The sequence below is a fragment of the Vanellus vanellus genome (genome assembly GCF_965231255.1).
Source record: "Vanellus vanellus genome assembly, chromosome: 13".
Lineage (NCBI taxonomy): Eukaryota > Metazoa > Chordata > Aves > Charadriiformes > Charadriidae > Vanellus > Vanellus vanellus.
The window spans coordinates 19,550,423-19,575,106 of record NC_138918.1 but is presented as its reverse complement, the minus strand read 5'-3'; the positions used below and the strand labels follow the sequence as shown (position 1 = coordinate 19,575,106).

General features: G+C 47.4%; 1 protein-coding gene across 1 annotated transcript in view; it reads left to right on the top strand.

The window, feature by feature from the left end:
* FBXW11 (F-box and WD repeat domain containing 11) overlaps positions 1 to 15,652 on the top strand; it is an 80,174-nt gene extending 64,522 nt beyond the window's left edge. The window contains exons 7-14 of the mRNA XM_082489999.1: positions 2,651 to 2,788; positions 3,386 to 3,504; positions 4,497 to 4,746; positions 5,774 to 5,892; positions 6,524 to 6,634; positions 7,678 to 7,756; positions 9,302 to 9,490; positions 13,028 to 15,652. Coding sequence (XP_082346125.1) covers positions 2,651 to 2,788; positions 3,386 to 3,504; positions 4,497 to 4,746; positions 5,774 to 5,892; positions 6,524 to 6,634; positions 7,678 to 7,756; positions 9,302 to 9,463 — 978 coding nt within the window. The 3' untranslated portion in view covers positions 9,464 to 9,490; positions 13,028 to 15,652. The remainder of the gene's footprint in view (positions 1 to 2,650; positions 2,789 to 3,385; positions 3,505 to 4,496; positions 4,747 to 5,773; positions 5,893 to 6,523; positions 6,635 to 7,677; positions 7,757 to 9,301; positions 9,491 to 13,027) is intronic.
* Positions 15,653 to 24,684: the final 9,032 nt, after the last annotated feature.

Below are 24,684 nucleotides of genomic sequence, written 5' to 3'. Positions count from 1 at the left end.
AACTGCGCTATTCAGTAACAACCAGAAATTTCCTATCGCAAGACGCTTTAATGTGGTTGCCGGTATTGTATTAAACATGTTCCTTTTTGGAGGGTCCTCCAGGTTGCCCACCCACTCGGCCGTATTTAGTCATCTAAAATAATGTTATTTCTCTATACGTCCACATCTGTTTTCACTCTATTGCCAATTGAAATGCTGCTGTATATTCTCTGTGTATCGTGGCTACTTTCCCAGCGTATTGAAAATTTACGCAGTGTAAGGGTATTTTACAAGTTCTCGAAAAACATGAAGTATTTTCCCACAGTAGCCACACCGTATAACGTCTAAATGAAATGACATCTATTCACAGAATTAAAACGTGCACCTGCGTATGACTTACTGCTCTATCGTGCCTTCACATAGATATAAATAATACTTTAGCTGCTTGTATTTGAAGCCAGCATTTTCTTATGGGGAGCTTATTAAGTAGCTTCCTATAGTGAACTTCTACGAATTAAGCCAGCTAATGTCCCCAATGTCTGGTGAGCGTACTTTTACTGACTGCTGTTCGGTTTAGGAACCGGTTACAAGCAACATTTCTGATTTGTGGTCCTCTTAATGTGTTCTGTAGCTGTCGGTAATCACTGTCGCAGGAAGCTGAAGCGTGAAAGTGCTCAAACGGTGTTTGAGCGCTCAGCAGCTAGAGTCAGCCGGCGCACGTTATGTACAACTGCTTATTTCAGACCTTCCCAAGAACGTTGCTTTAAGGGAAACTCCCCCTTAAGACTTCTTAGAATTGAATATCTGAACGTATATGGTTTCTAAAACTATTTAAATTGGCTAAATCAAATCGGTGATGCTTTGTCTCCCGTGTCTTCGGTGTTAGCATCACATTTTAAAATATCTTGCCTTCAGATCTATGATTATATTGGTTCATGCTATTAATGTCTACAATCCTCTCCTGTTTCCGAGGGTCACCCCTGTAGCAGCAAAGGAGTTAACGAGTTGCAGTTCTGCCCTCCTAGCGCAGATGATAAATCTTCGGAGCAAGCTTGAGAATTGCCCGTCCTTCCTCCTGGAAACCTCCATCCCGCGCTGAGCGAGTAGCGTAGTGAGCAGTCTGCTACCTTCAAGGCAGGAGTCCAAGGCTGAGCCACCGCAGTGTCGGATTTGAACGTTTTAAGCCCAGTTCCCAGTCTGACAATCGGCAGCGCGCTAGCTGGCCAGAAAAGCTGATCCCAAACTGACAGATGACTCGCTATCTTAATTTCATTAGCTGCCCCACCAAATTGGAAGAGAATGAGAGGGGATGAATAACTTGTCAGCGTGCGCCTCTAGAAGCGTCTCTTAGTGCTTACGATTTAGACAAATTCCTGTGGCACATCAGGTTTGTATTATGACTACGTATAATTCTCTCCAAATTGTATAATGGGAGACAATTGAAGGAGCAAATGCGTGGAAAACAAAGTGGTAGGTTAGTTTTCCCTTGGAGCAGACGCGTTTTCCTAGAATTGGGACGTCATAGTTGCACTGCACTTTTGTCTTTAATAAGCGTTTCAGTTGTTTTTCCAGTCTTGGAGGAGCTGCGGACGTGCCTGCTGTTGCTTTGAAAGTTAGCATTTGGTTATAAATGTGCTTTTGCAAACAAACTGGCAGTCGATCGGCTTTCTCCCCAGGTTTCCATGAAGTGTTTGGGGGGGATCCCAGGGAAACAGCTAAATAAATGGCCTGTTCTGGTGCCTACACTGGAGGACGGAAAGCATCCCAGCCTGCCTAGGTACTGCAGGTGGTGGCCTGGAGCTCTGTGCGTGGATTCTCTTATGATTGTTGTTACGAATTTTCTATCCAAAATCCCACATTTCTTTGAAATCAGCGTTGGGTCTTTTACAAGTAATAAAGCCGATCAAAACATGGAAATTGTCCTGGTTCTGCTGTGAAATAGTTTGTGGCTTTTTAAGGCGTCAGGTCGCTTTCCTTAAACGTATTTCTCAGAATGAAAATGTTGAGAATTACACTTCCGCAGATTTTAAGAGGGAGGAAAAAAAATTAAGCTTGGATTATTTGAAACCTTCTAGTCCCTGTTCAGTTTTATTTTTATCAGGCTTTAAGGTGCTTAGAGGAGGCTTTCATATCTCGAAATCCCTTTCTAAGATGTGTAACAGCAGTTAATAGGTGAAATGATTGGGGAGGGGAAGGAAAGATCCACGAACTCCTGTAACGACCCCCCTGTTGGACTCGGCAGTTCTGTAGTGTTAGTTACTCTGGTGAGGCTCAACGTGGCACCGTATGACCTCCTGGTTTAAACTTTACTGCTTATGTCAGGTGATCGTGTAAATATGGGGGGGGGGGACGACGACGGACACGAAATTGTTGTGACATGTATCTCTCTAATGGCTGCTTTAGAAATTCTCGTTAAAGATAGTTGACCATAATTTTCACCACTAAACACAGCTTTTTGTCCTGACAAATCATAAAATTCCTAATTCTAATTCATTGCGGTTTGTGTATTTTTACTGGGGGATGGGGAGAAAAGATACATTTAAGTTTCATATACTTCAAATTTAAGGATGACGGATGTCAAAGTGGAAAGATTGCTGGGTCTGCGTTGGAGGTAGTCATGCTCGAGCCTGCAGCCTTGTGCCTAACTCCTGATTGTTCCCCCTCTTGGCAGACTATAGAATCTAACTGGCGATGTGGGCGACATAATTTGCAAAGGATTCAGTGCCGCTCTGAAAACAGCAAAGGCGTCTACTGTTTACAGTATGATGATGAAAAGATTATCAGTGGCCTACGAGATAACTCCATCAAGGTAAACACTTTTTTTCAGTCTTTTTCCTCGAGGTAAGTGGGTAATTCTGCCTTGGAAAAGCCAGCTGCTTTGCATTTCCTTGATTTCTCTTGTCTCTTCATGGGACAGTATTTATCTGTGCAGGGTTTATGAGGATGGGGATGTCTTCTGTAGCCTGGCGAAGTTCTCGCCTGCGCTTTGCTCTGGAAACTTTGGGGACTGCCAGCCAGAGATCAATACTATTGACCACAAAGAAATGCTTGTGAAATCAGCGTTCTCGTGACATGAATGAAGAACGCATGTGCCGCTGTGTCTTTTGTCATTGCTGGAAGCTTGCTTCCGTGCTAGTAGGTTGCTTTCATGCTAATCGTCCGTGGCATTTCCTTTTGCAAAACAGGCTTTTATGTATTGGTTATTTCACTGTTCTGTCAAAAACTTGCATCAAGGCTTCCTCAAACGCCAAGGGAGGACAGCCCCACTGTTCAGACAGGCAAACTGCCCAGGGATTCTTCCCGCTGTCTCCAATTTTCTTCCTTCCTTCGCTGTTGCGGCAATGTTCGAGTCTTGGGTCCATGTTCTTGAGCTTGATAAGCCGTTTGTACTTACTGTTTTTAACAGATTTGGGACAAAACAAGCTTGGAGTGCTTGAAAGTATTAACGGGACATACTGGCTCAGTTCTTTGTCTTCAGTATGATGAAAGAGTCATTGTAACTGGATCTTCAGATTCGACAGTGAGGTGAGTGCTTGGGTGTTAAGTTTTTGCACAAAAATCATTGGAGTATCAGGGCTGGGAATATTTACAATAATCTCTAAATATCAGAAAATATCCCTAATATGAGCGTGGTACTACTATTCCAAAACCAAGATATTCATACTTGGCAAAGCATCACATTCAATATTTTTTTTTCCCCAATCTGTCCCATTTTTTTAGTGTTAAGAACTTAGAAGGAATGTGACCTGAGTGATTCAAGGCATATCCTGAAGGGTTTCTTGTAGTACCGGCTGACATCTCTTAATTATGACTATTAATTAAAGGGATTTTGGTGTAGATGGAGCACTTGTCTGACTGCAATTTTGATGATACTGAGTTTAAATTCTTCTATGAATTCAATGGTCAGTAGATGTCCAATATAAAGATGCTCCGGTACTGTCCAGTGGAAGGGCCTTGTCTCCTCCTGGTGTCTTGCATTGGAATGCCAATGTCAATCTCTAGTTCAAAAGTGAAGAGCTGATCTAAACACCCTTCAAGTACCGTAAATTAAGTAGGGATTTGTCACTTTCTGTAAGCTAGTAGGTAGCCCCGGAGGGTGCGACATCCCAATTGCTACTGGCGTGTGCGAAATCTGAATGAATGGTGTAAAGCTGGAAAAAAAACCCATATGGGGTAGTATTTGTTTTGGTCTTTTCCATCAATTTATATGTCATGGAAGCTTTAGTCATCCTGGAAGAGTTGTAGAATTGTTAAGCGGATCTTTCTCTTAGCAGCGGTCCCAGCTTAGGCATTTCCTGGCCTAATTGTTCACTGCTCTTAATTGTTGCTTGTGAATCTGAGACGTGAACGAGGATACTTCCCCAGCACCCATCTTCCTGCCTTCCCCCAGACCCTAAGAGATGTTAAACAACCAGAGAGCTCTCCATCAGAGACAGTAGCAGACTCGTACATGTTTAGGCTTTGTACCGTGCGTAGCCATCACCCTTCATTTGGAACAAAATCCTTTTCTTTTGCAGAGTTTGGGATGTAAATACAGGTGAAGTTCTGAACACGTTGATTCATCACAATGAAGCAGTGCTTCATTTGAGGTTCAGCAACGGCTTAATGGTGACGTGCTCAAAGGACAGATCAATTGCCGTTTGGGATATGGCATCACCTACTGACATCACCCTGCGCCGTGTCTTAGTTGGCCATCGGGCTGCCGTTAACGTGGTAGATTTCGATGACAAGTATATCGTGTCAGCGTCAGGTGACAGGACCATTAAAGTAAGTTGGCAGAGCTCTAATCTAGGACTGCATGCTTACCACGCCGGAAGAGCTTCCGAGCGTTGTTCAACTCTGAATCGCCAAGGTGTTCATAAGCAGTTCTGTGCCTTTTCCTTGACCGTGGAGCGAGCTGCTCCCCCTTGCTAGCTGTTAATGTCTTTATGCGCATAACGAGGCTTGTAACATTTTTGTGGCTTCTGTCGTACAATTGCAAAAAAGTCAAGCCCATTTGCTGTTTGAACTCCAGTCTCAAGATCGGTTTGTTTGTTAAATGTGGCACATTTTGTGCCTTTTTCCAAGCGGTATTTTTTTTATTTCAATTGGCAGTCCTGTTCCAGATGTGAAATTTATCAGCGCTTGCCTTTCCTCACCACGCCTTTGCAGCTGCTCAACCAGACTTTGCCATATTTGAAGAATTAAGAGGCTCTATTTGAAGGCTATTACATACCAGAAGATTTGAGTTACCCAGAGTGTATTAATGTAACAAAGGCGTTTCCACCCTTCCCTCTCTAGAACCAGAGCTACCTTAGACTCTGCCAAAAAGCTCTTGGCAGTTTAATGTCCAAATATCTGCCAGACATCCTGCTGCACTCTGTGTTGGAAAATGAGCCACTGGATACTCTACGTAACAACTTCAATTACAGTTCATTAAAAATGGGCAAAGTTGATTGAACTGTTTAATGTTGAGAATGGAGCAGCCACCAAACTTTCACGGGCCACGGTTTTGGCCTTCTCTTACTAGTAGATTGCTAGCAATGCCTTTGGTAAACGAATGTGGGGGTTTGGTGTATGTGAGAACTTCCACTTTTAAAAACACTTACTAACTTATCAAGGCTCAACCGTAATCTAGCTTTTGAAATAATTTAGGACGGTTTCTACAACCTGAAATTATTTGATATGTCACGCCCCTCAACTTTTCTCATTGACTCCATGTGCAATAGCAGTTTATGAATTTGTAACGGCTTCTGCTGAAATTCAAAAACTTTGGGCATAATTCTCAGAGGAGTGTTCATCTTGTGTTTTGCAGGTCTGGAGTACAAGTACGTGCGAGTTTGTTCGTACTCTAAACGGGCACAAGCGTGGCATTGCATGCCTCCAGTACAGGGATCGACTAGTTGTCAGTGGATCTTCAGACAATACCATTAGGTGGGTGCCCACGAGCTGCTGTGGGTATGTAACGGTGTACATTTGCACGTGTGAAAATAGGATTTCCTCTGATTTTTTTGATGTTGGCCTGCGCTGCTGCACATGCAAAACATCTTGGGTATGTCTTGCTGTTGGAGCAGATGATGTATGACCGAAATTTAATTCAGTGTGAGAGTGAACATGTCATAACCCTGTGAAAAAGTGGGACGCTGACGTTTATGTTAAAGGTAAACAAACTTCTTATCTGTTGCTGGAGTTTATCGCCTTGTCTTCTGCTTGGAGACATGAGGAAGCCTTTGGTCACTGGTTTTCTTAATTGCTTTCTGAACCTCTAATCATTGGTTTACGTAGGATTAAAAAAAGTGCATGAAAGTTTCCCAGGATAACCCATATCCAGCCTTTACTTGGATGTAACTTTGAATGACTCAATTTTGATATACTGCAGCTGCAACGCAAACTTATCTCTGAATTGCATGCAAGGAACATCTCGTGGTTCTTACGCCTTCCTAAGCAGATTCTGTGATGTGTCTCTCAGAAGACCATTCAGTAGCATGCTTAAATCGCTGCACGCGTGGCTCAGGGACGGTGCTGAACCTGAGGTAATCAAAGACTTTCACTCTGTTTTCTTAAGGCTATGGGACATTGAATGCGGTGCCTGTTTAAGAGTATTAGAAGGCCACGAAGAACTGGTTCGATGCATCAGGTTCGACAATAAGAGAATTGTTAGTGGAGCCTATGATGGGTATGTTTTTAAAATGAACTTAAAAAAAACGTGCTTTTCTTAGCAAAGCATCTTTTGAACGCCATTGAGCCTTGCGCTCCCTTGTGTAAGGGTTCTCTTCTGATTTGACTAATGGAGCCATTGTCAACTGAGTGGCTGCTGCTTGATCATTTCAACAAGGCAGGCTGCAGTTTTAAATAGCCGAGAAACTGCTTTTCTGGTGCTCTTTAGCACACTCCTAAGTTGTGTTATCACTCAAGTTTGACTGTCCATAGAAAGTAAACTTTTGTTTGGCTAAAGCGACGGCCACTCTAAGTGCATTCCTTTGTTTCTTCCCTCAGGAATTGTTCCTTGCCAGGTCCTGTGTGCTCAGAGTAGTTTAGGCTTTCTATTTTTATAAGACAGCAGCTCTGAAAAATGTTTATTGTGAGCATAAATATATCTTGTGGGGCTCTCGGAACTCTTTAGTGACCGCCTGTGGTAGGTTGAAGGCAGGAGCCCCACTGTTAGCGCTGCTGACTTGCTTGTCAATGTGTACTGGATTCAGGACAGCTTCTATCCGCGTCCAAATTCTCAGTTTCTTTCTCTGCCCTATTTATACTTCCAAGTGAACAGTAGAGTTATTGAAAACAATTCTTGAACTGTGTTTGTCTCTAGCTTTTTATTTGGGTTTAGTGTCTCACTGGGGTTGGCAGTCCCAGTTTAATTCCCTTTGGAACTTTGCACCTCATCAGTGGCGCTGTGAGCTTTGGAGATCTTCTGCGGTTCCAGAACAGCTTGTGCATTCTTTGTCAGCCTGTGCAGCTTTGTCTTTCATATAGCCAACCCGCTTGGTCCATCACAAAGACATTACTGTATTTGCTGCTAAAAGGAAACACAAAACTATCTGTGTTTTACGAGATTTAGCGTTTTTATTGTAGTGAAGATAGATTCTAACATTTTGCTTGATCCTGCTGAACTAGCTGTAGGGAAAATCTGGTATGCTTTCCATTGCTTTAGATGTTTCTTCTATGCTTATACTTGAAACAACACTTTCATAATGACCTTCTCGTTTTACTTTATAGCAAAATTAAAGTTTGGGACTTGCAAGCTGCTCTTGACCCTCGTGCCCCAGCAAGTACATTATGCTTGCGTACGTTAGTGGTATGTAAAATTAATTCATTTGGGGTTATCTGAAATCTTTTATTTGTAAGTGAGAGGCATTTTATTACATTATAGTGGGATAGGTGAGAAACTTAATGTTTTATAAAGCAAGCCTAGGCTGCTTCTTATTCTAAGAATAAAGAAAAAAAAAATATATAGTTATATCCTGAATGATTTGGATCTGAGCTTAAAAGAAAGATCAAGTTTTTCGAGTTTGAGATTCTCAGATACTCTTAAAAAAAATAAAACAACGTGACACTGTATCAAATAATTCTAGTTATTGGTGTGTTTCCCCAATATCAGTGTAGTGCTGGCTTTAAAGTTCCTCTTCTTAAAGAGAGGGGTGGAATCTAGAGAGCCATTCCCAAACCTTTCTCCTAACCCCTCAGTTTGGAAGGAAGAGATGTGAAGAGGGAAGGGCGGTTGAGTCGAAGGGATTACCACAGGAGCTCTAATCACTTCAGGGAACTATTAGATTGAAGGCTGTTGCTAAGTTATATTTTCCTTTGTCGTGAGGGTTTTGGTTTATGACAGTAGATTTAATTAAAAATTAATTAGGGAAATGAGTTCATTGTTCTTTTCACTGCAACGTGCGTGAAATTTTACTTCAGGGGTCAGTTTGACGAGCTCGTGTGTTATCACTTGAGTGATAACCCGAAGTTACTGTCTGTATGTGGTGGTAACTGGCTAATTCAGCAAGTGCTTGGCCTTTCCAACACCTAAAGAGGTGCTTACATGGCCAGAAACGCTTCTAATTTTCCTTTCTTTTCAGTAGCCTTTGCATAGAGATGAGATTTAACTGTTCTTTTATTCCATATGAATGCAGTGTATTTAGTTTTACTGAGAAAGTTGATTCTTTCCCTTCTGAGGGTATATTGTAGCTCAGGTTGTGGTGCGGAGATCAGTCTGACGGCTTCGGTTAGTTCTCTAATAAAAGTAGCGTACTCCTTTTAAATTTATCAGAAATGGGTAAGCAGGACAAAGAGGAGAACCTTTTCTGGGCCTCTTAATGCCGTTTCGAGATTTGTTGAAAGAGCTGATGGAGCACGTGCTCCTCCACCTCCCTTCCTTACGGCGGCGTTTGAACGCAGTCGTCTTGACTGGCGCGTGAGCCCTAACGATCCTTTGGGCAGCGTGTCCTTGATGAAGCTGTGATGTGGTGGGTTGGGACCGTACAAAAACGGAGTCAGCAGCAGCAAACGGTACGTAAGAGAAGGCGCCCTGGCAGATTGTCGGTGCCAGCCAGTCTCCTAAATTGCTGCTGCTTGATCGATAGGCTGCTTCTGTCTTTAATAATCTCGGCCTCTACGGCCGGCCCCGCCGGGGGAGGCTCGGGGTTTACAAGCGCTGGGTTTGGAAGCCGTGTGTCTTGCTGGAAAAAAAGCTTAGATAGAAAATCAGCTTTTCTTTAAACTTGAGTGTAGTTATAATTAAGGATGCCTTAGCCAGAATACACCGTTCTGTGTCCGGATACACGCGCGAGTACTAATGCAGTGAAATGGTACCCGCCTCTTGCCTGGCTAACCGATTTCGTATTGCTCACAGGAACATTCAGGACGTGTCTTTAGACTCCAGTTTGATGAATTTCAGATCATTAGCAGTTCCCATGACGATACAATTCTGATTTGGGATTTCTTAAACGTGCCACCCAGTGCCCAGAACGAGACCCGCTCTCCATCTAGAACATACACTTACATCTCCAGATAACAGTCTGCACTTTACTACCCTCAGAAGGTAAGTCTCCCTCTTTTTATTGGATGTATTGTAAATATCTGAAACTATCGCTCTGCCTGCAGGTTGACGTAGTCAAAACAACAAGCTGGCCTTTTCCTTAAGAAAATAAAAATTATTTCTGCCACTTCTTTCACTATCTAGTCTTTGTACGGTCATGCTTCAGCTTATAAAACTTGTCATGTTATCTTACCCCCTTCTGTAATCCCTCCTGTTTATAATAGGTTACTTCAGGTATTTTATGGAAAGTTGTTCCGATCTTCAAGGTCCTTTCCAACCTAAACCATTCTATGATTCTCGGTATTCTTGGAATATTCCAGATACCCCGTGAAATCAGAGCCTGTTAGAGCTCTCGATGCATCTGTTCACTATGTGAATCTTTATAATGAGCGTTGTAATGCCTCTCTAGTGAACTAAAGGGACACGTACGATCTTTGGACAAATGCTCATCAGCAATGAGCGGTTCTGAGATAACCACAAATAGTACGGAAAGCGCTCAGAACTAAAAATTACATTGTGTTAGGCAGCATGAAAACTCAGAGCTGTCAGGAACAGCGCATGTGAACTTTGCCTATTTTGTTCCCATTTTTCTGCAAGTCAGCTTCATTTAGTTCTCGAAGCGCGGTGGGCGAAAGCTCCGCTGTAGATCTGTTTGTTAGGACAGCGGATTCTTTTCCTTATGTCATCTATATTGCTGCCAACAATTGCACTTCAAACTATAAATAGCTGTGAATGCTGCGACTTGGAAAGGCAGAAATTGCCTTACCAGCGCGGAGCAGCCGCCCCTTTCTCCAGTGCCCTCTCCCTGCCGGTGCTGAGACTGGGTGCTTCCAAGGAAGTGGAGACACCGCAGCGAGAGGAGTTAGGAGTAACGTTGCCCCAACAGGAAGGATTTCTTTTTATTTGACGTAGGCAATTAATAGTCTGCTTAAACACTGGGGGAAAACCCTGTCTTCATGTAAGCATGGGTTTTCATTATCTGTCTGTATACCTTCATCCCTGTTGTGGCAATGAGTTCCTCGGGTTTTTTCGCTCCTGTAGGATCTTCTTCCCTTGTGAAGACACACTTTGCTTCTTTGAGATGCTGGTTCTTAAAAATTAGTTTTCTTTCACCTGTAAACGTTCCTCAGGAAAGTACTGGCTGCCTTTCCTACTAACTTCACTCCTACACATTTTTAAGAAAAGCCAAGATAATGTCCTCTGGATATGACCCTTGGATCTGTTGGCTCGCTACGTTTCCCAGTGGGTCAAAGCAGAAGGCAGGCCATTGCTAGACTGAGTTGCCCGTCTTCCTGAACCTGTAATGACTTCATATAATTAGGCCCATAATTAAGGAAGAAGTCTTCTGCTACGGTGATGAGCTAGTGTGCAGAATCAGCAGTTATTGGAACTTTCTCTCAAAACCACATTTTAAGAACGCTGCTGCAAGGGGAGTTTAGTAAAACTCGTCGATGTCCTTATCCTGCCTGCAGTGGGAAAGCAGAAATCCTAAAAGGCCAAAGGTGGTGTTTGTACAGGGTGGGGACACTGCCAAAAGATGGGATTTTCTGGGAGGTAAATCCTGAAACTACCCGAAGTGCCGGGTCCTCCAGCACTGCCTACCTGTGACTTCCACTTCAAAATTATTTTTGTTTGATTCAGGATGACATCCTTGGTGTGGAAAGCTTGGTGCTGTCGCTGATGGGAATGTCCCTAGGGACTTTGTCCTGCTCCTTTTAAGGCGGAGATGCCACCGTTGGCTTGTGTGCCACCTGGGTCCATACCTTTCCTCTGCTGTGGAAACTCCGAGGCTTGTTGAAGTTGGATGTTTTCCCTCTCTATGGAAAACATTTCTTCCTCCTTTCTGAGTAATTCTATTCCCCCCCCTCCCCCCCTTGCCTTTTCAGGCAGATAGAATAGGCTGTGTGAGAAGACAACGATAGTTTTAGGAACGATCTCCATCTATCTTCCAGTTCATACACCAGTGCTTGCTCCTGTTAACTTATAAGGTAATTTGAGATTGACAAACTCTAGTTTTGTTTCTTTTAAAAAAAACCAAAATACAGAATTATATTTGGCAGGCCGCTTTTATTAGTTTTGATTCATGGAAAAGCTATACATAGCGTGTTTTAAGCACAAAAGAAATTAGGAGCTGAATAAAATTTATATCAATTTGCTTGACCGGCAATATGCTGGTGTCATACTTTCCTCTCTTGCCACGTGTGGCCCCCAAAACCCACTGTCATTGAGATTTGTCAGTGAAATATGAAATGCCTTTGGCAGTGCCTTCTTCCGTTCAAATTCTGCACGCTTGACAGTTTTGCACAGCTTATGTCTGACTTGTCCCATGATGCACCACTGAAACCGCACAGAGCTCCATATCCTGGGAGTTGTTGGTGTTGGTAATGACGGTCCTTTAGTAATTAATTCCTATATAGGAGAGATGCTGTGATGTCACTTTTTGACAGGTTGGTCCGACTTCACAAATCCAAAACCCATAAATCTACATAAAATTATGGTCAAGCAGCTAATATTTCATTATGACATTTAATGCAACGGTTTTATATGCTTTCAAACATTATAGTTTTCGGAATTTTGAAGCGGCCCTGTACGCTTTTTTTACAAGGCTTGCAACGTTCCGCCTCTTCAAAGCGGATCATTTTTGACAGTCCTGGCAGTTGGCTGCGAGAGTTTTATTGCTTTCTGTTGAATTCCCGTTGTTTATTGTAACATGATAAAAATTGTTACCATATGATAGTCTAATATCGGTATATTAAGCGCTAGGCATTGGGCTGGGGGAAGGGAAGGCAAAGGGAAGCGCCCAGAGATGGTTTAACCTTCCATGGGAATTTCGTATCAGAAGAGGGTAGTTCTCCGTAGTCCATAAAAATGGGTTTGGGAAGCGGCAGGTGAAATCAAAGTTCAGATTTAATTACAGTAAGAACTTGCACTGGTTCCCAGCTAATAATGGAATCACGTGGCTGGAAAAGGGATAAAACTTACTGGAGGTGTTTTTGTCTTGTTTTCTTAAAAACTCGTCTATTAAAGCAACCGAACTCGCATCCTGTGCAAAACTCGCTCCTCTGCGGTGTGCAGAAGGAGGGAAGAATTTCTCGCCGTTGTACGGAGGTCACAGTTCCGGTAAATAGCGTTTGGTGTTTAGCGAGACCGGCTGGTGCTTCACCAGCCCCCGAGAAGGTTTTTGATTCTTCCTACCTGTAAGAAAACTGCCAACCTGTAGGTGACCCCCCAGGGACTAGTGCCGTTGAGAATCTTGCCCTTTCTTTGAATTCAGAGCATATTCTCCAGTGAAGCGAGTGTCCTGTGGAGGTGCAGCTCTCCTCCCAGGAAGGGCTTCTGGCACAGAGGGGAGCGTTTAACGGCGAGCGCCCCCTCCGTGCCTTGCATTAGGTGTTGCGCTCCTCGCAGGTGTTTTCCCCTTTTAGTTTCAGCCCGGAGGGCAAAAGACGGTGTGAGCCTAACCTCCTCCAGAGCGTCTGCAGGTGTTGCGTTGTGATTTGTATCTTCTGTCGGTTCAGCTTGTCTTTTTGTCTCTTTCAGGGTTTCACAGTCTTGAACTACTGGATTTTTGGCTACTACATGCCTGAAGATGTCGATTGACAGCTAAAGTCAGAATTGGTTCTAGATGCTGTGTAGATGCAAAGCAGCACAATTCTATATCTAAGTTTCTTAATCTTTCCTGCTCTCAGTGGTCGTCTTTGAATTTACTACAAATTCACTGACTTCGAGTAGATGAATTTCAGAAGCCTGTCCTTCCCTGCAATGAGAAATCCAAAGCTTCACATGTAAATTGTCCGTAGAAACTGAACTCCGATGGCTTGTTTTTCAGAAATAAATCAGAAGTCAAGAAAGGACTTGGCCTAATTTATATTGCTTTGCACTTTTGTCTGACTTTAAAGGAAAAAAAATTCTCCAATGAAATTTGGGTGCCAAACACATACCCAGAATGTACAGAGCTTTGCTTTCAGAGTCACCGTTGTCCTTTAGACTTTACTCTCATGACAGATTCAGAGCCTTGTTTTGTTTGATAGGAGTGTACGTTGGACTCGTAGAAATATTTCTGAATCGCTCAGTAATATTTTTGCATTACAGTTTACTTGTTTCTGCACCAATAATTTCTTTTAAATTAAAGATTACCTGTAATTCAGGCTAGGTTATCTAAACTAGTTGTATAGCACTGTCTTTTTTTTTTTTTTCTTTTTTTTTTTTTTTTTCCTTTTAACTGTGCTCTGTACTACAGCCGTCCTTACGCTTCCTAATGTTTGGTATAGTAAAAACCTTTCCATGTGTGCTTGCCTCATTTCAAATACTGTATAAGCATGTAGATATAATGTACATAACAGTGTAACCTCCGGGTGCTGGGAGTCAGGATTTCCTGACACTACACACTAATCCGAAGCGTGGTAGCACTTGGCAGCAGGACGTTCTAACTACTGGCACTGTAGGGGTTCGTATGAGTTACCTTAGACATTTGCTCTGCAAAAGGAGGTTTTTTCAGTATTCGTTAGGATTATTATTATTATGTTTTGTTTTGTTTTGTTTTTTTTTTTTAATGGGAACTACATATTTTAAAATGTAATTTCTAAACTTTTTAAAAAATTAAAAAGCGTTTAATTTATGTTCTGTATCTTAGATTTTTGTGCCGCAGTGTTTTACAGCTTGTCTTTCTTTTCACGCCGGTAAGGCCCTCGCAGACGCCTGCGCACGGCCTCCTTCCGCGTTACTTCAGCTGCTCAATGGAGAAGACGCCGTGGGCCAAAAGTTAAATTTATTTATGTTTGATTTGTAACGCTTCCTTACGGTGGAGTGGAGGTCCCCTTCAAGTCAACGCTCTGGTTACCATGCTGATTACCACGCTAATTAGCCTGCTCGTTTTCTTTTCCGTAGCTGTCAGCTGTGACCGTATTACGATGTCCAGCGATGTCCAGGTCATGGTTCCTCTTCGTTAGCGTGCTTTCATTAGGAAGTCTCACTAGTTTCTTCTTACGTTGTCATAGTCTCCCTTCTGATTCCTGTGGTCCTATAAACGCTACCGCATTTTTCTTATGTCAGAGTAAGACGTGGGTAAATGCAACCGTGAATATTTTCTCTGCATCGGCCATGTGCGACTACGCCTGTCGGTGGCTTTTTCTTTCATGCTTCAGCGGAGCTCAGCGTGAAATCCGCCTGTTTTCCTTTCGTGGGGAAGATGCGTGCTGGCACAGAAATGTATTGTCATTCCTTTGATCGTTTGTACGTCATGGGTTTTTTTTTTTGTTGGTGTTTTTTTCTTTTTTTTTTTGTCCTCTGGCAGCACTTTGTTGGGTTTGCATTTTTCCCTTTGACAGTCGGGAGGGTCAGGGGATGTCCGATTGCCGAGGGAGCGCTCCTGAGTTACCGGCGGACCGGCCATGGTTAGGTGCCTCGTTTCAGAGAAAGCGTACGGCAAGGCGTTACCGAACCCTTACGCAAGTGCGACTTAAGGTTTTCTCCTCTTCACCCTTCACATTGAGAGAGGTGTTGGGATCAGTGTTTAAGTTAAACTCCCATTTACCTTTTACCACGACTATATTTATCTCATCGAGATGACCGAATGTGACGAAGTACAGAAGATTACAAACACGCTCCCAAGCGTCCGTAAGACCGTTCTTTGGTAAGCTTGACAGTAGTTTGTGAAAGTGTCTTACTTTGCCCTTCTCAACTAATAGCTTTAATATTAAACTGTTTAAAGAGGAAAACAAAAATAATCTGTCGCTGCCCTGAAGAAAAAAGGTATTTGTTTCGGAAGAACGGAGTCTTTTTTTTTTTTTTTTTTTTAAAAAAAAAAAGATGCATGTGTAAGATTTAAATTCATGTTTTTCCTTGGGAGATAATGGTATTGGAACACGCAGTCTGAACTCTTGTGCTTTGTTGTAACATAGCAGTGGACTTTTTGTGATTGGCACCCAAGGGACTCGACTCCTGGGATTAATGGTAGTGATCCTGGCTGCACTCTGGACTTTGTTTTGCTAACCATAACTGAGCAACTGTACATTACTGCTATATTAATGTTTCAAAGCACTGGGATAGTCTAATTCTAACTTGTAATTATGTTTGCCAATTATCTGTTTGGAAAGTTGGTGTATGAACAGCTTCTTGAAACTGTTAAATTGTACAGATATCGTTCCTGATCTAAAGCTTTGTACTGTGGAATGTGCTTAATAAAAAAAAAAAAAAAAAAAAAAAAAAAAAAAAAAAAAAAACAACCAACCAAGTTTGAACTTAATTTGTCGAATAAATGGATAAGTAACGTCATCTAACCAAATGTCGGTATGAAGCGTTAGTTGGTGCAAGCTCCTGTTGGTAAGTGTTGTCCTTTGGGCTGTGCGGGGCGCTGGTGCCGGCGGCGCTAACCAGTGTAACCAGTGGGGCGCCTTTCCCCGTCACTGGGCAGCAGCTCCCGGGGCTGACGCTCCTCAAGCCCAAGAGGTGCCCGCGGTGCCCAGCAGCCCGCCCCGGCGCGCGTGTGCCCCGTTCCTGTGGGGGGGGGGTGTTCGTACCCCACTGTTGGTTACAGTCCAGACTTTGGGAGGAAGCGGTGAAGAGTGCAGCTGAGCCGGTTCACCCCTCTCAGAGGAACTTTGTGGCAGCGCTTCCGTGTCACGCGGCAGCAGAAACATCACAAGACCTGTTTTTTTTCTCACTTTATCGAGAATGCAGATAGAACTTTAAAAAATAGTACCGTTTCCTTGGCTGGAGCAATGTGTGTTCGTGCCCTGAGCCCTCTGCAGATAAAGGGTCTTCCGGTGGCAGCTCTGCCTCAAGAAAACCTTTTAATTGGGTTTTTCTTCAGCTGTTGTGCAGCGAGTAGTGAGAAGGAGCGATGCAAAGTTCTCCTCTTTGCCCTCTGTGCCCTGGGCTTCTGTCAGGAATTTTATTTGTGAGTGAAGTTCGCTTTTAAACGATTTCAGAAGTTGCTGCCGCTGCGTGGTTCGTGACTCGCTCCGGTTCATTTCTTGAACGGTCAGACCCCAAGTGATGGATCGTGCAGCTCCTCCGCTCCGGCCTGATGCCGTCAGCCCCGGGGGGGGACTGGCCGGGATCTTGGTGGCTTCTCAAGGTCCAGGTATGAGGGCAGCTGTGGGGTGAAAACGTCTTGTTAAATCACAGTGCTTCGGCCTTTCTGCGGCGCTTGAGCCGACTTTGTATGCCGACCGTGGGGCTCACGGCAATCTTTTGCCGGTGTTGGCTTTGGGAAGGTGTCCGTTGGAAGCGCTCACCCGAGGTGTTTTTAAAGGTGCCATAAACTCCGTGCTAAGAATATGAACAAAGTCCTGGCTGAGTATTGGCAAATTCGGTCTTCAAAATCTCTCCTCTATGGTAGGTTACTTTTTATTCTTCTTGGCCCACTCGGACACTGGATAATAATTTTCAAAGCGCCGTATGTGCTTTTCGGTGAGAGGGCAGCAAGTAAAATCTCCCGTATTTGCTGCTAGGAGTGCGCTGTAAAAAGCGGAGCCTCGCTCAACTGTTTGATGGGGTTGTGAACGTCCTGCGGAGTATCGTTAGCCAAATAAGCCGTTAAAAGCTCGGTAATATATCGGGGAGTATAAACTTTGAGGTCAAACTTTAAAATTCTATCTTACCTGGGTGGCCTTTGGTTTTGGTTGTTTTGTTGGCTTTTTTTCCCTTCCAGTTGTAGCCTGTTTAACAGCCATCTGAATTCCCACCGGAGAATCATAGCGGAGCTGTGGAGGCACCTCTCCGCCGGGTGCTCCCCCCTCCACCCCCCTCAGCCTGCTGTGGTTTGGGGGCCCCTTTCGACTCTTCCCTCTCGCCAAAGGTGGGGAGGGACAGGCTGTGCCGAGGAGGGCAGATCTGGGGACCGTCCGGCCCCGGTTGAGCGATGGAGCGTTGGCCATGGGGCATTCCGCAGCTGCGGGGTCTGAGGTGGTGCCGGCCGGTCGCCATAGAGCCGGTTGAGGGTTACACTGCTGGTGGCCCTACCAAGCAGCAGGTGGCTTCGCTGTCTGTGGTCCTCTGGGGGTCTGGAGGACACCGGGCTGCTGTTGGTCCTATAATCTGATGGCTCTTGGTCACCAGGCGATGGGCCAAGGGGTGGCGCTTCAAAAGGAGGTGAAGGGGGTTCGTGAGGTCCCTCAGTGCCCCGTGCTGGGGGGTAGCGATGCTTTTATCTGCTTTCGTCCCAATTTGTGCTGTGTGGTGGTTTATCTTCTGGGCAGCAGCGGGGCTGGTTTGCTTCGGCACAGCTGTAGGCATCCTTTGTCAAGAGGATCGGAGGGGACAAGTGCTCAACAGAGAAGTACAAATTATTTTTATGAGCTTCTTTTAAAACTTGGATGTCAAGATACGCTGCAGGGCGCTGGGCTGTTGAGCTGTGACTCCCCAGCAAGAAGGTTTGGTGTTGGTGGCTCCCCTGGCTCTGGTTTTCCCACCGGAGTGCGGTTCTCCAGTCTCATTTGTGCCCCTAAGGAGGTGGCTGCCCATCCATCCTTGCTAGGATGGGTTGCTGTCCCATGCCAGTGCGTGCTGGGACGTCACCCTTGGCTTTTCCACTGTGTCAGCGCTGCGATAGCAGCTTCACGGCAGAGATGCTGCCGGGAGAAAGGCTCCTCTTAAATGGGATGCGGCTGCGCCGGCGCTGGCTGGTGGGGTTGGAGCCACGTTGATGAACTTCATTGGGTACGAATCCACTTCGGCCAAACTGATGGATGGAAAGTGTGATTTAACGGAGGCGGTGGGAGGGAGAGCAGCGGGGTGGGTGTTCATGGGCTGAGCAGGAGATGTTTAGGGCTGAGTTTTCGCTTGACTTTGCTGAGCGACTCCTCTGCTGCAGTGTGGTTTTTCCTTCCCAGATGGCTGCTCTCCATTTTCCTCTGCTTCTCACCATTTCCAGAAGCTTTTATTTTTTTTTTTTTAAATTTCTGAGCAGCTGTGAGATGGAGAAGACCCGAGCGGGGGGGGGGGTGAGAGCAGGACTGCGGGGGCTGTGGGAACCCTTGCAAAGGCAGGGTGACTGGCAGGGACCAGCGTGTGCAGGGAGCACTTGGATGCGGAGGAACACTTCGCTTCTCTCTCCGGTGTGAGCCCGGTGGTATTTCTGTGGCGGCTGATGGCGCCAGGTCTCTGCCATGGCAGGGGGATGGGGGGTTCTGGGGTCAGCTCTTGCCTGTCTCGGCTCTGTGGAGGACACCCGGCCCCGTCCTGCAGCCGGACGGACACCAAACCTCTTCGCTGGGCTGGAGCTGGGAGCTTTTAACGTGGTGTGAAGATGACAGGCCTGTTCCCACACCTTTCCAGTTCCTCATGTGAGCGGGAGAGTAAATAACCCGTGTTTCTGGAACAGATCTTTCTGGCTACGTAAGTATGGACGGCTCCTTGAGCTGCCCACTTAAAACAGGTGAGGTACGAGGTACAGCCTTGTCCTGAATAGCATAAGGACTGTCGTAAGTCCTAATGAAGGGACAGAGTGTACCATCAGCCAGTTTGCTGATGACACAAAACTGGGAGGAGTGGCTGACACGCCGGAAGGCTGTGCCTCCATACAGCGTGACCTGGACAGGCTGGAGAGTCGGGTGAGATGAACCTGTTGAAGCTCAACAAGGGTGAGTGTAGGTACTGCACCTGGGGAGGAATAACCCCACGCACCAGTACAGGTTGGGGGCTGACCTGCTGGAGAGCAGCTGTGCGGAAAGGGACTTGGGAGTCCTGGTGACCAACAAGATGCCCACGAGCCAGCAATGTGCCCTGGTGGCCAAGAAGGCCAATGGCATCCTGGGGGCCATCAAGAAGAATGTGGCCAGCGGGTCAAGGGACATCATCCTCCCCCTCTGCTCTGCCCTGGTGAGGCCACATCTGGAGCACTGTGTCCAGTTCTGGGCTCCCCGGATCAAGAGGGACAGGGAACTGCTGGAGAGGGTCCAGCAAAGGGCTACGGAGCTGATGAGGGGACTGGAGCATCTTTCTTCTGAGGCAAGGCTGAGGGACTTGGGGCTTTTCAGTCTGGAGAAAAGGAGACTGAGGGGGGAATCTTATCAATGCTTATAAATCCTCAAAGGGAGGGTGCCGGGGGGTGGGAACAGTCTTTTTTCAGTGGTGCTCAGTGACAGGACAAGAGGGAACGGGCACAAACTGGACCATAGGAAGTTCCATCTCAACCTGAGGAGGGACTTCTCTCCCGTGCGGGTGGCAGAGCACTGGCACAGCTGCCCAGAGATGGGGGGGAGTCTCCCACTCTGGAGCCATTCCAAACCCGCCTGGACGTGTCCTGTGCCACTGCTGGAGGTGCCCCTGCTCTGGCAAGGGGTGGGACTGGGGGAGCTCCAGAGGGCTTACCAGTCTGACCATAAGTCATAACAAAGTTTTGCTAACTAAATACTTTCTTAAAAGTACCGTTACAGCTAATGGTTTCCTCCAAGGTTTGCCAAGCTCTGCACTGTCCCCTTGGCTGCCCGGAGCTCTGGCACCCGCTTGGCCCCGCTGGGTGACCGGACCCACTCTGAGCTGAGCCCGGCATCCTTGTGGTGCCTCCTGTCCCCCCTCTCGGGACGTTTTGCTCCAGGTTGCCTCAGTGACGATGCTGTAGCTATGGTACAGCCGGATAGCGCACACGGCTCTGCGCTCCAGCTGTGCAAACGCCACTTCTAACAGAGCAGGAATTGCCTGTCGGCAGCAAGGTGACGCTGGAAGCACTTGCCCAACCACAAATAATGGTTGTGAAGGGTCTGTCTTCTCCTGGGCTGAATTAAAGCAGCAGCTGGAATGACTTGTTGGCCTTTCTTCCCCAAGCTTGACAGCCAAGTGTGCAGACGCGCGTGCCGGGAGCGCTACAAAACCCTCCTGTGCCAAAACCATCACCAGATCTCCGCCCTCCGGGGGAGCAGGGACGAGCCTCCTGGGCTGGAAGCGCCCTGGTGACAGCAAAATGATTTGGGTGAGGGTAGAGCAAGCTTCAGTGTGCAGTGGTGGACCTCCTGTGGAGCCCTCCCGTCTGCGGGTGCAATGTGCCTCAGGCGGGCCTGTGACTGCGGACTCCCCAGGCAGGGATCTGGTGGCTGTTCTCTTACCCATTCCCATCTTTTGAGCTCATGCATGCATGGTTTTCCTGGTTTAAGTCCACCCTCTGGGTTGAGGGGTGGCGACTTTCAGAGCCGCGGGGTCGATGTGGGTCAAGGCAGCCACTCGGGCAGAGCTTGAGGGGACGGAGATGCTCCCTGTGACCGTCCCGGGCTCCCCGGGGAAGGCCGAGTGGGAGCTGAGCGGTGGGGATGGTGTGACTTCACGACTGAGGCAGCATGTGGCTGCTGGCTAATTACTAGGGCATGAATTGGCCAGGGGGTGGCAACAGGAAGGCTGGGGCTGAGCGCTTGTGCGCTTGTGACGTGCTCTGAGGGCTCAGGAGGCTATAGGGGACCGGGAGCTGTGACCGGCGGGTTCGCAGCACTCTGGTCCAGCAAAGGCGCTGGTGTGCCCATGCTCTGAGCTGCTTTCCAAGAGTGGGCGCCAGTTGTGTGGGGGCCTTTAACCGTGTCAGGGACCATCTCGTCCTCTTTCCCCGCCTGCCCGGCGAGTGGGAGCTTTCCTGCCTCTTTTCCAAGGGATGACCCTTCTGTCCCCATGGGTCGGGGTTTCCCCTCTGTCTTTCTGAGTGCCTTCACCCCTGAAATCCACCCTGCCTGTGCGTCCCACGCATGCCAGCAGGAGGAGAAGGTGGATGGAGATGACCACCCGCTCCGGGGAGACGTTTCCCTTCCAGACCTGGAGAACACGCTGCGGAACTTTCCCGCCATGTGTTTATGGATGCAGCGTGCAGGAGGCCCTTGTGTGGCTCCAACGCACTCGTGCGAGATGTGTCAGTGGGGGAACGGCTTCCCTCGCGCCTGGCAGGAGCTGCCCCGGCCTCGGCTGGCCAGGGCGGCGCGGCAGCCCCCGGCTGGGTGGCCCCTTCGTACCTGGAGACGGGTCTCAGGCTGAAGTAGAAACAGCTTTTCACGTCTGCACGATTTAAGGAATCGCAATTTCATCTTTTCCTCGGCACAGGCCAGTGCAAATAAAGCGAGATGCGTTTGTATCTCTTGAACAGCTTTTTTTCCATGGTTGAAAATTTTGTATTTTCTTTTCCTCCTTTTTTTTTTTTTTTTTTCCTTTGAAGGAGCCCCTTGAAGGTTTTATTTTTAATTTCTGAACACATGCTCAGAAGAAAAGCTTGCTTGTTTTTCCTGTAAGTCTTCCACCAAGATGGGCTGTCACTTCCATGCCGGAGGAGCGGGTGAGCTGGGGACCGGGGCTTTGGCTCTGCCGGATGAGCCTCTCGTCTGGGGGGGTGATGGGCAAAGAGGTGGTGTCTGCCCCTTTGGCTGGAGGAGACCGTGGGGTGCCCACGGAGCCAAGCATCGTGCTTGGCTGTGGTGTGTTTTTCAGGGCTCTCTCTCTCCTACTGCCATCAGACTTACCTTCTTCATGCTCAATGAAGCATACCTTGAATCCTTGTGTTTCTCCCTAGAAACGTGAGCTCCTCTAGAGCACCTCTGGAAAGCAGGTATAGAACCATAGAATGGTTTGGGTTAGAAGGGACCTTAAAGACCATCTCATTCCACACCCTGCCCTGGGCAGGGACACCTCCCACCAGCCCAGGTTGCTCCAAGCCCCGTCCAACCTGGCCTTGAATACCTCCAGGGATGGGGCAGCCACAGCTTCTCGGGGCAACCTGCACCAGGGGCTCACCACCCCCACAGGGAAACATTTCTTCCTGATATCTCATCTAAATCTCCCCTCTTCCAGTTTGAAGCCATTCCCCCTTGTCCTATCACTCTTGCCCTTGTAAAAAGTCCCTCCCCAGCTCTCTTGTAGGCACCCTTCAGATGCTGAGAGCCCACCATAAGATCTCCCCAGAGCCTTCTCTTCTCCAGCTGAACACCCCCAACTCTCTCAGCCTGTCCTCCCAGCAGAGGGGCTCCAGCCCTCGCAGCATCTCTGTGCCCTCCTCTGGCCCCTCTCCAACAGGTCCATGTCTTCCCTATGTTGGGGGCTCCAGAGCTGGACGCAGTACTCCAGGTGGACAGAATCCCCTCCCTTGCCCTGGCTGGCCACCTTTCTTCTGACGCAGCCCAGGATGCGGTTGGCCACCTGGGCTGCGATGGCGCATTGCCGGCTCACGCTGAGCTTCGAGTATCACGTATCGAGCTGTGGGACGCACAGCGCTCAGCCGGGCACCCTGTTTTTTTCCCAGGTGGTGATCAGTCCTGAGTCTGATGGAGCCTCCTCAGACTCAAGGTTTTGGGGTGCCGCGAGCAGTAGCGGGAGCTTTGCGGGTCTCAAACGGGGGTTGGCTGCCGGCTTCCCCCAGCGCTCAGTGGCATGGCACAGCACTGCACTGCATGGCTGCTCTAGTTTGGAAATCGGTGAGCAGTTTGTTGAGCCAGTTCATGAAATCCTGCACACGGGAGAGTTTTTGAAGGATGGGCGTGTTCGTGATAAAAAAAAAAAAAAAAAAAAAACAAAGAAAAAAGGCTGGAATAAGTCAGGATTTTAGGGTTTCATGAGGAATTCGGTGCCTTGGGGTTTTGGGAGCGCGTGTACTTGTTTATTTTTCAACTGAGCGAGCTTGTACCCACAGGAGGTGGGAAAGAAGCTGCTGCGAACGCTTAGGCATTGTTTTTTAATGACAGAACAGTCTGTTTAAGGAGTCCCAAGTGGCTGTTAGTTTTATGCTGCCGTTTCATCGGGAGGCTCGCTCTCCTCTCCAGCTCTCGGCAGAGGGGGTCCCCCCAGCGGGTACCCCCCCAGCAAGCAGCCGCGGGGGCTCGGACCGGGACCTTTGGAGGGATTCGCCTCTGGGCTGTTTGTTGCCTTCTCCAGGGAAGGGCTGACGCGGGCCGTGCCCGGCGCTCAGCCGCAGAAGCCGATCTGTTGGCCTGGGCCCCATCTTACCTGCCGCCACGGGAAGATGCTCCTCCTGCTGCTGCCTGACCCTTCCTCTGCTGTGCTCACTCGTTTCCCGCAGGTGAAGAGTAATAGGGACAAAAGGTCACAAAAGGATCCAAAACGCTGTCTTCTGGGGTTTTTCATCCTTGTTTTTTAATAGCTTTACTGAAACTAAGCCGTTGGGAAGGAAGTTAAGCTATGGGAAATATGTTTCTGGTGGTGAATGGTTGAAATTCACCTGTATTCTGTAAAAAACAAAACAAACCACAAACAAAAAACAACACAAAAAAAAACCCCAAACAAAACCAAACCAAAACAAAAACACAAAGAAAAACCCAACAATCCAAACAAAGAAAACCCAAACAAAGGGAAGTGTAGACAGAATGTGAATGTCTGAGCTGGGAGGAGATCCTGGGATCAGTGGGGCCAGCGCCTTCATGCAACTCCTTATTCTGCGCATTTGAGCCCAGTCCTGCGAGAGGCCGAGTTTCCCACGGGAGCCACCTGCTCAACGTGGAAAGCGAGATACAGCGTGGACTTCTCAGCGCTTTTCCAGGAGAGTGAGTTCAGATTCGTGCCCTTGGCATCTGCATTTTGACAGCACCAACCACAATATCCCATCGGATCAAGATCAAGGACTTAGTCCTTATTCTCAAGGTGTGTAACGTTCTGGGCTACGGATTTCTGACAGCCAAAAGCTTCCAGCCTGAGTTAAACAACACGGCAGCGCTGGCAGTGTGGATGGGTAGAGCACCTCCATGCAGGACATGGACCTTCCTCTGCGCTGCACCGGGAGCCGTGGGGATGCCCAGGAGCAGAGGGACATCGTGGATGATGCTCCCCCCTTCCTGAGTGCCGCCGGGAGCCTCAGGACCAACTTCTAAAAGAAAGAGCATAGGTGCAATGTAAAAAATAAATTCAGGAAAGCTCCTCTTCTCCACCCCACCGGTGCTCTTCCTAAAAACCGTGGGCCAGACCCAATCTACAGGAAGGCATCCCTCCCTTGGACATGCTGCTCTGCTGGAAGAGGTGGAGAGGCAAAGCCCCGTGTGTCAGACACCAGCCCCACCGCTCACAGCACCATCGAAGCAGGCGGTGATCATTAGCGCAGTTTAACCCCCACCCTGGGGGATGCTAAAACTGCCTTTCGGTTGCTCTGCGGCGGCTTGATGGGTTTTTCTTCTGATGGGGGGCCAGCCTGCCGCGCAAACCGCCGCGCTCTGCGGCAGGGACAGGTTTTACGGCCACCCCGCACCGTGGGGGGCACCGTGTCCCGCAGCCTCACCGGCCACCAG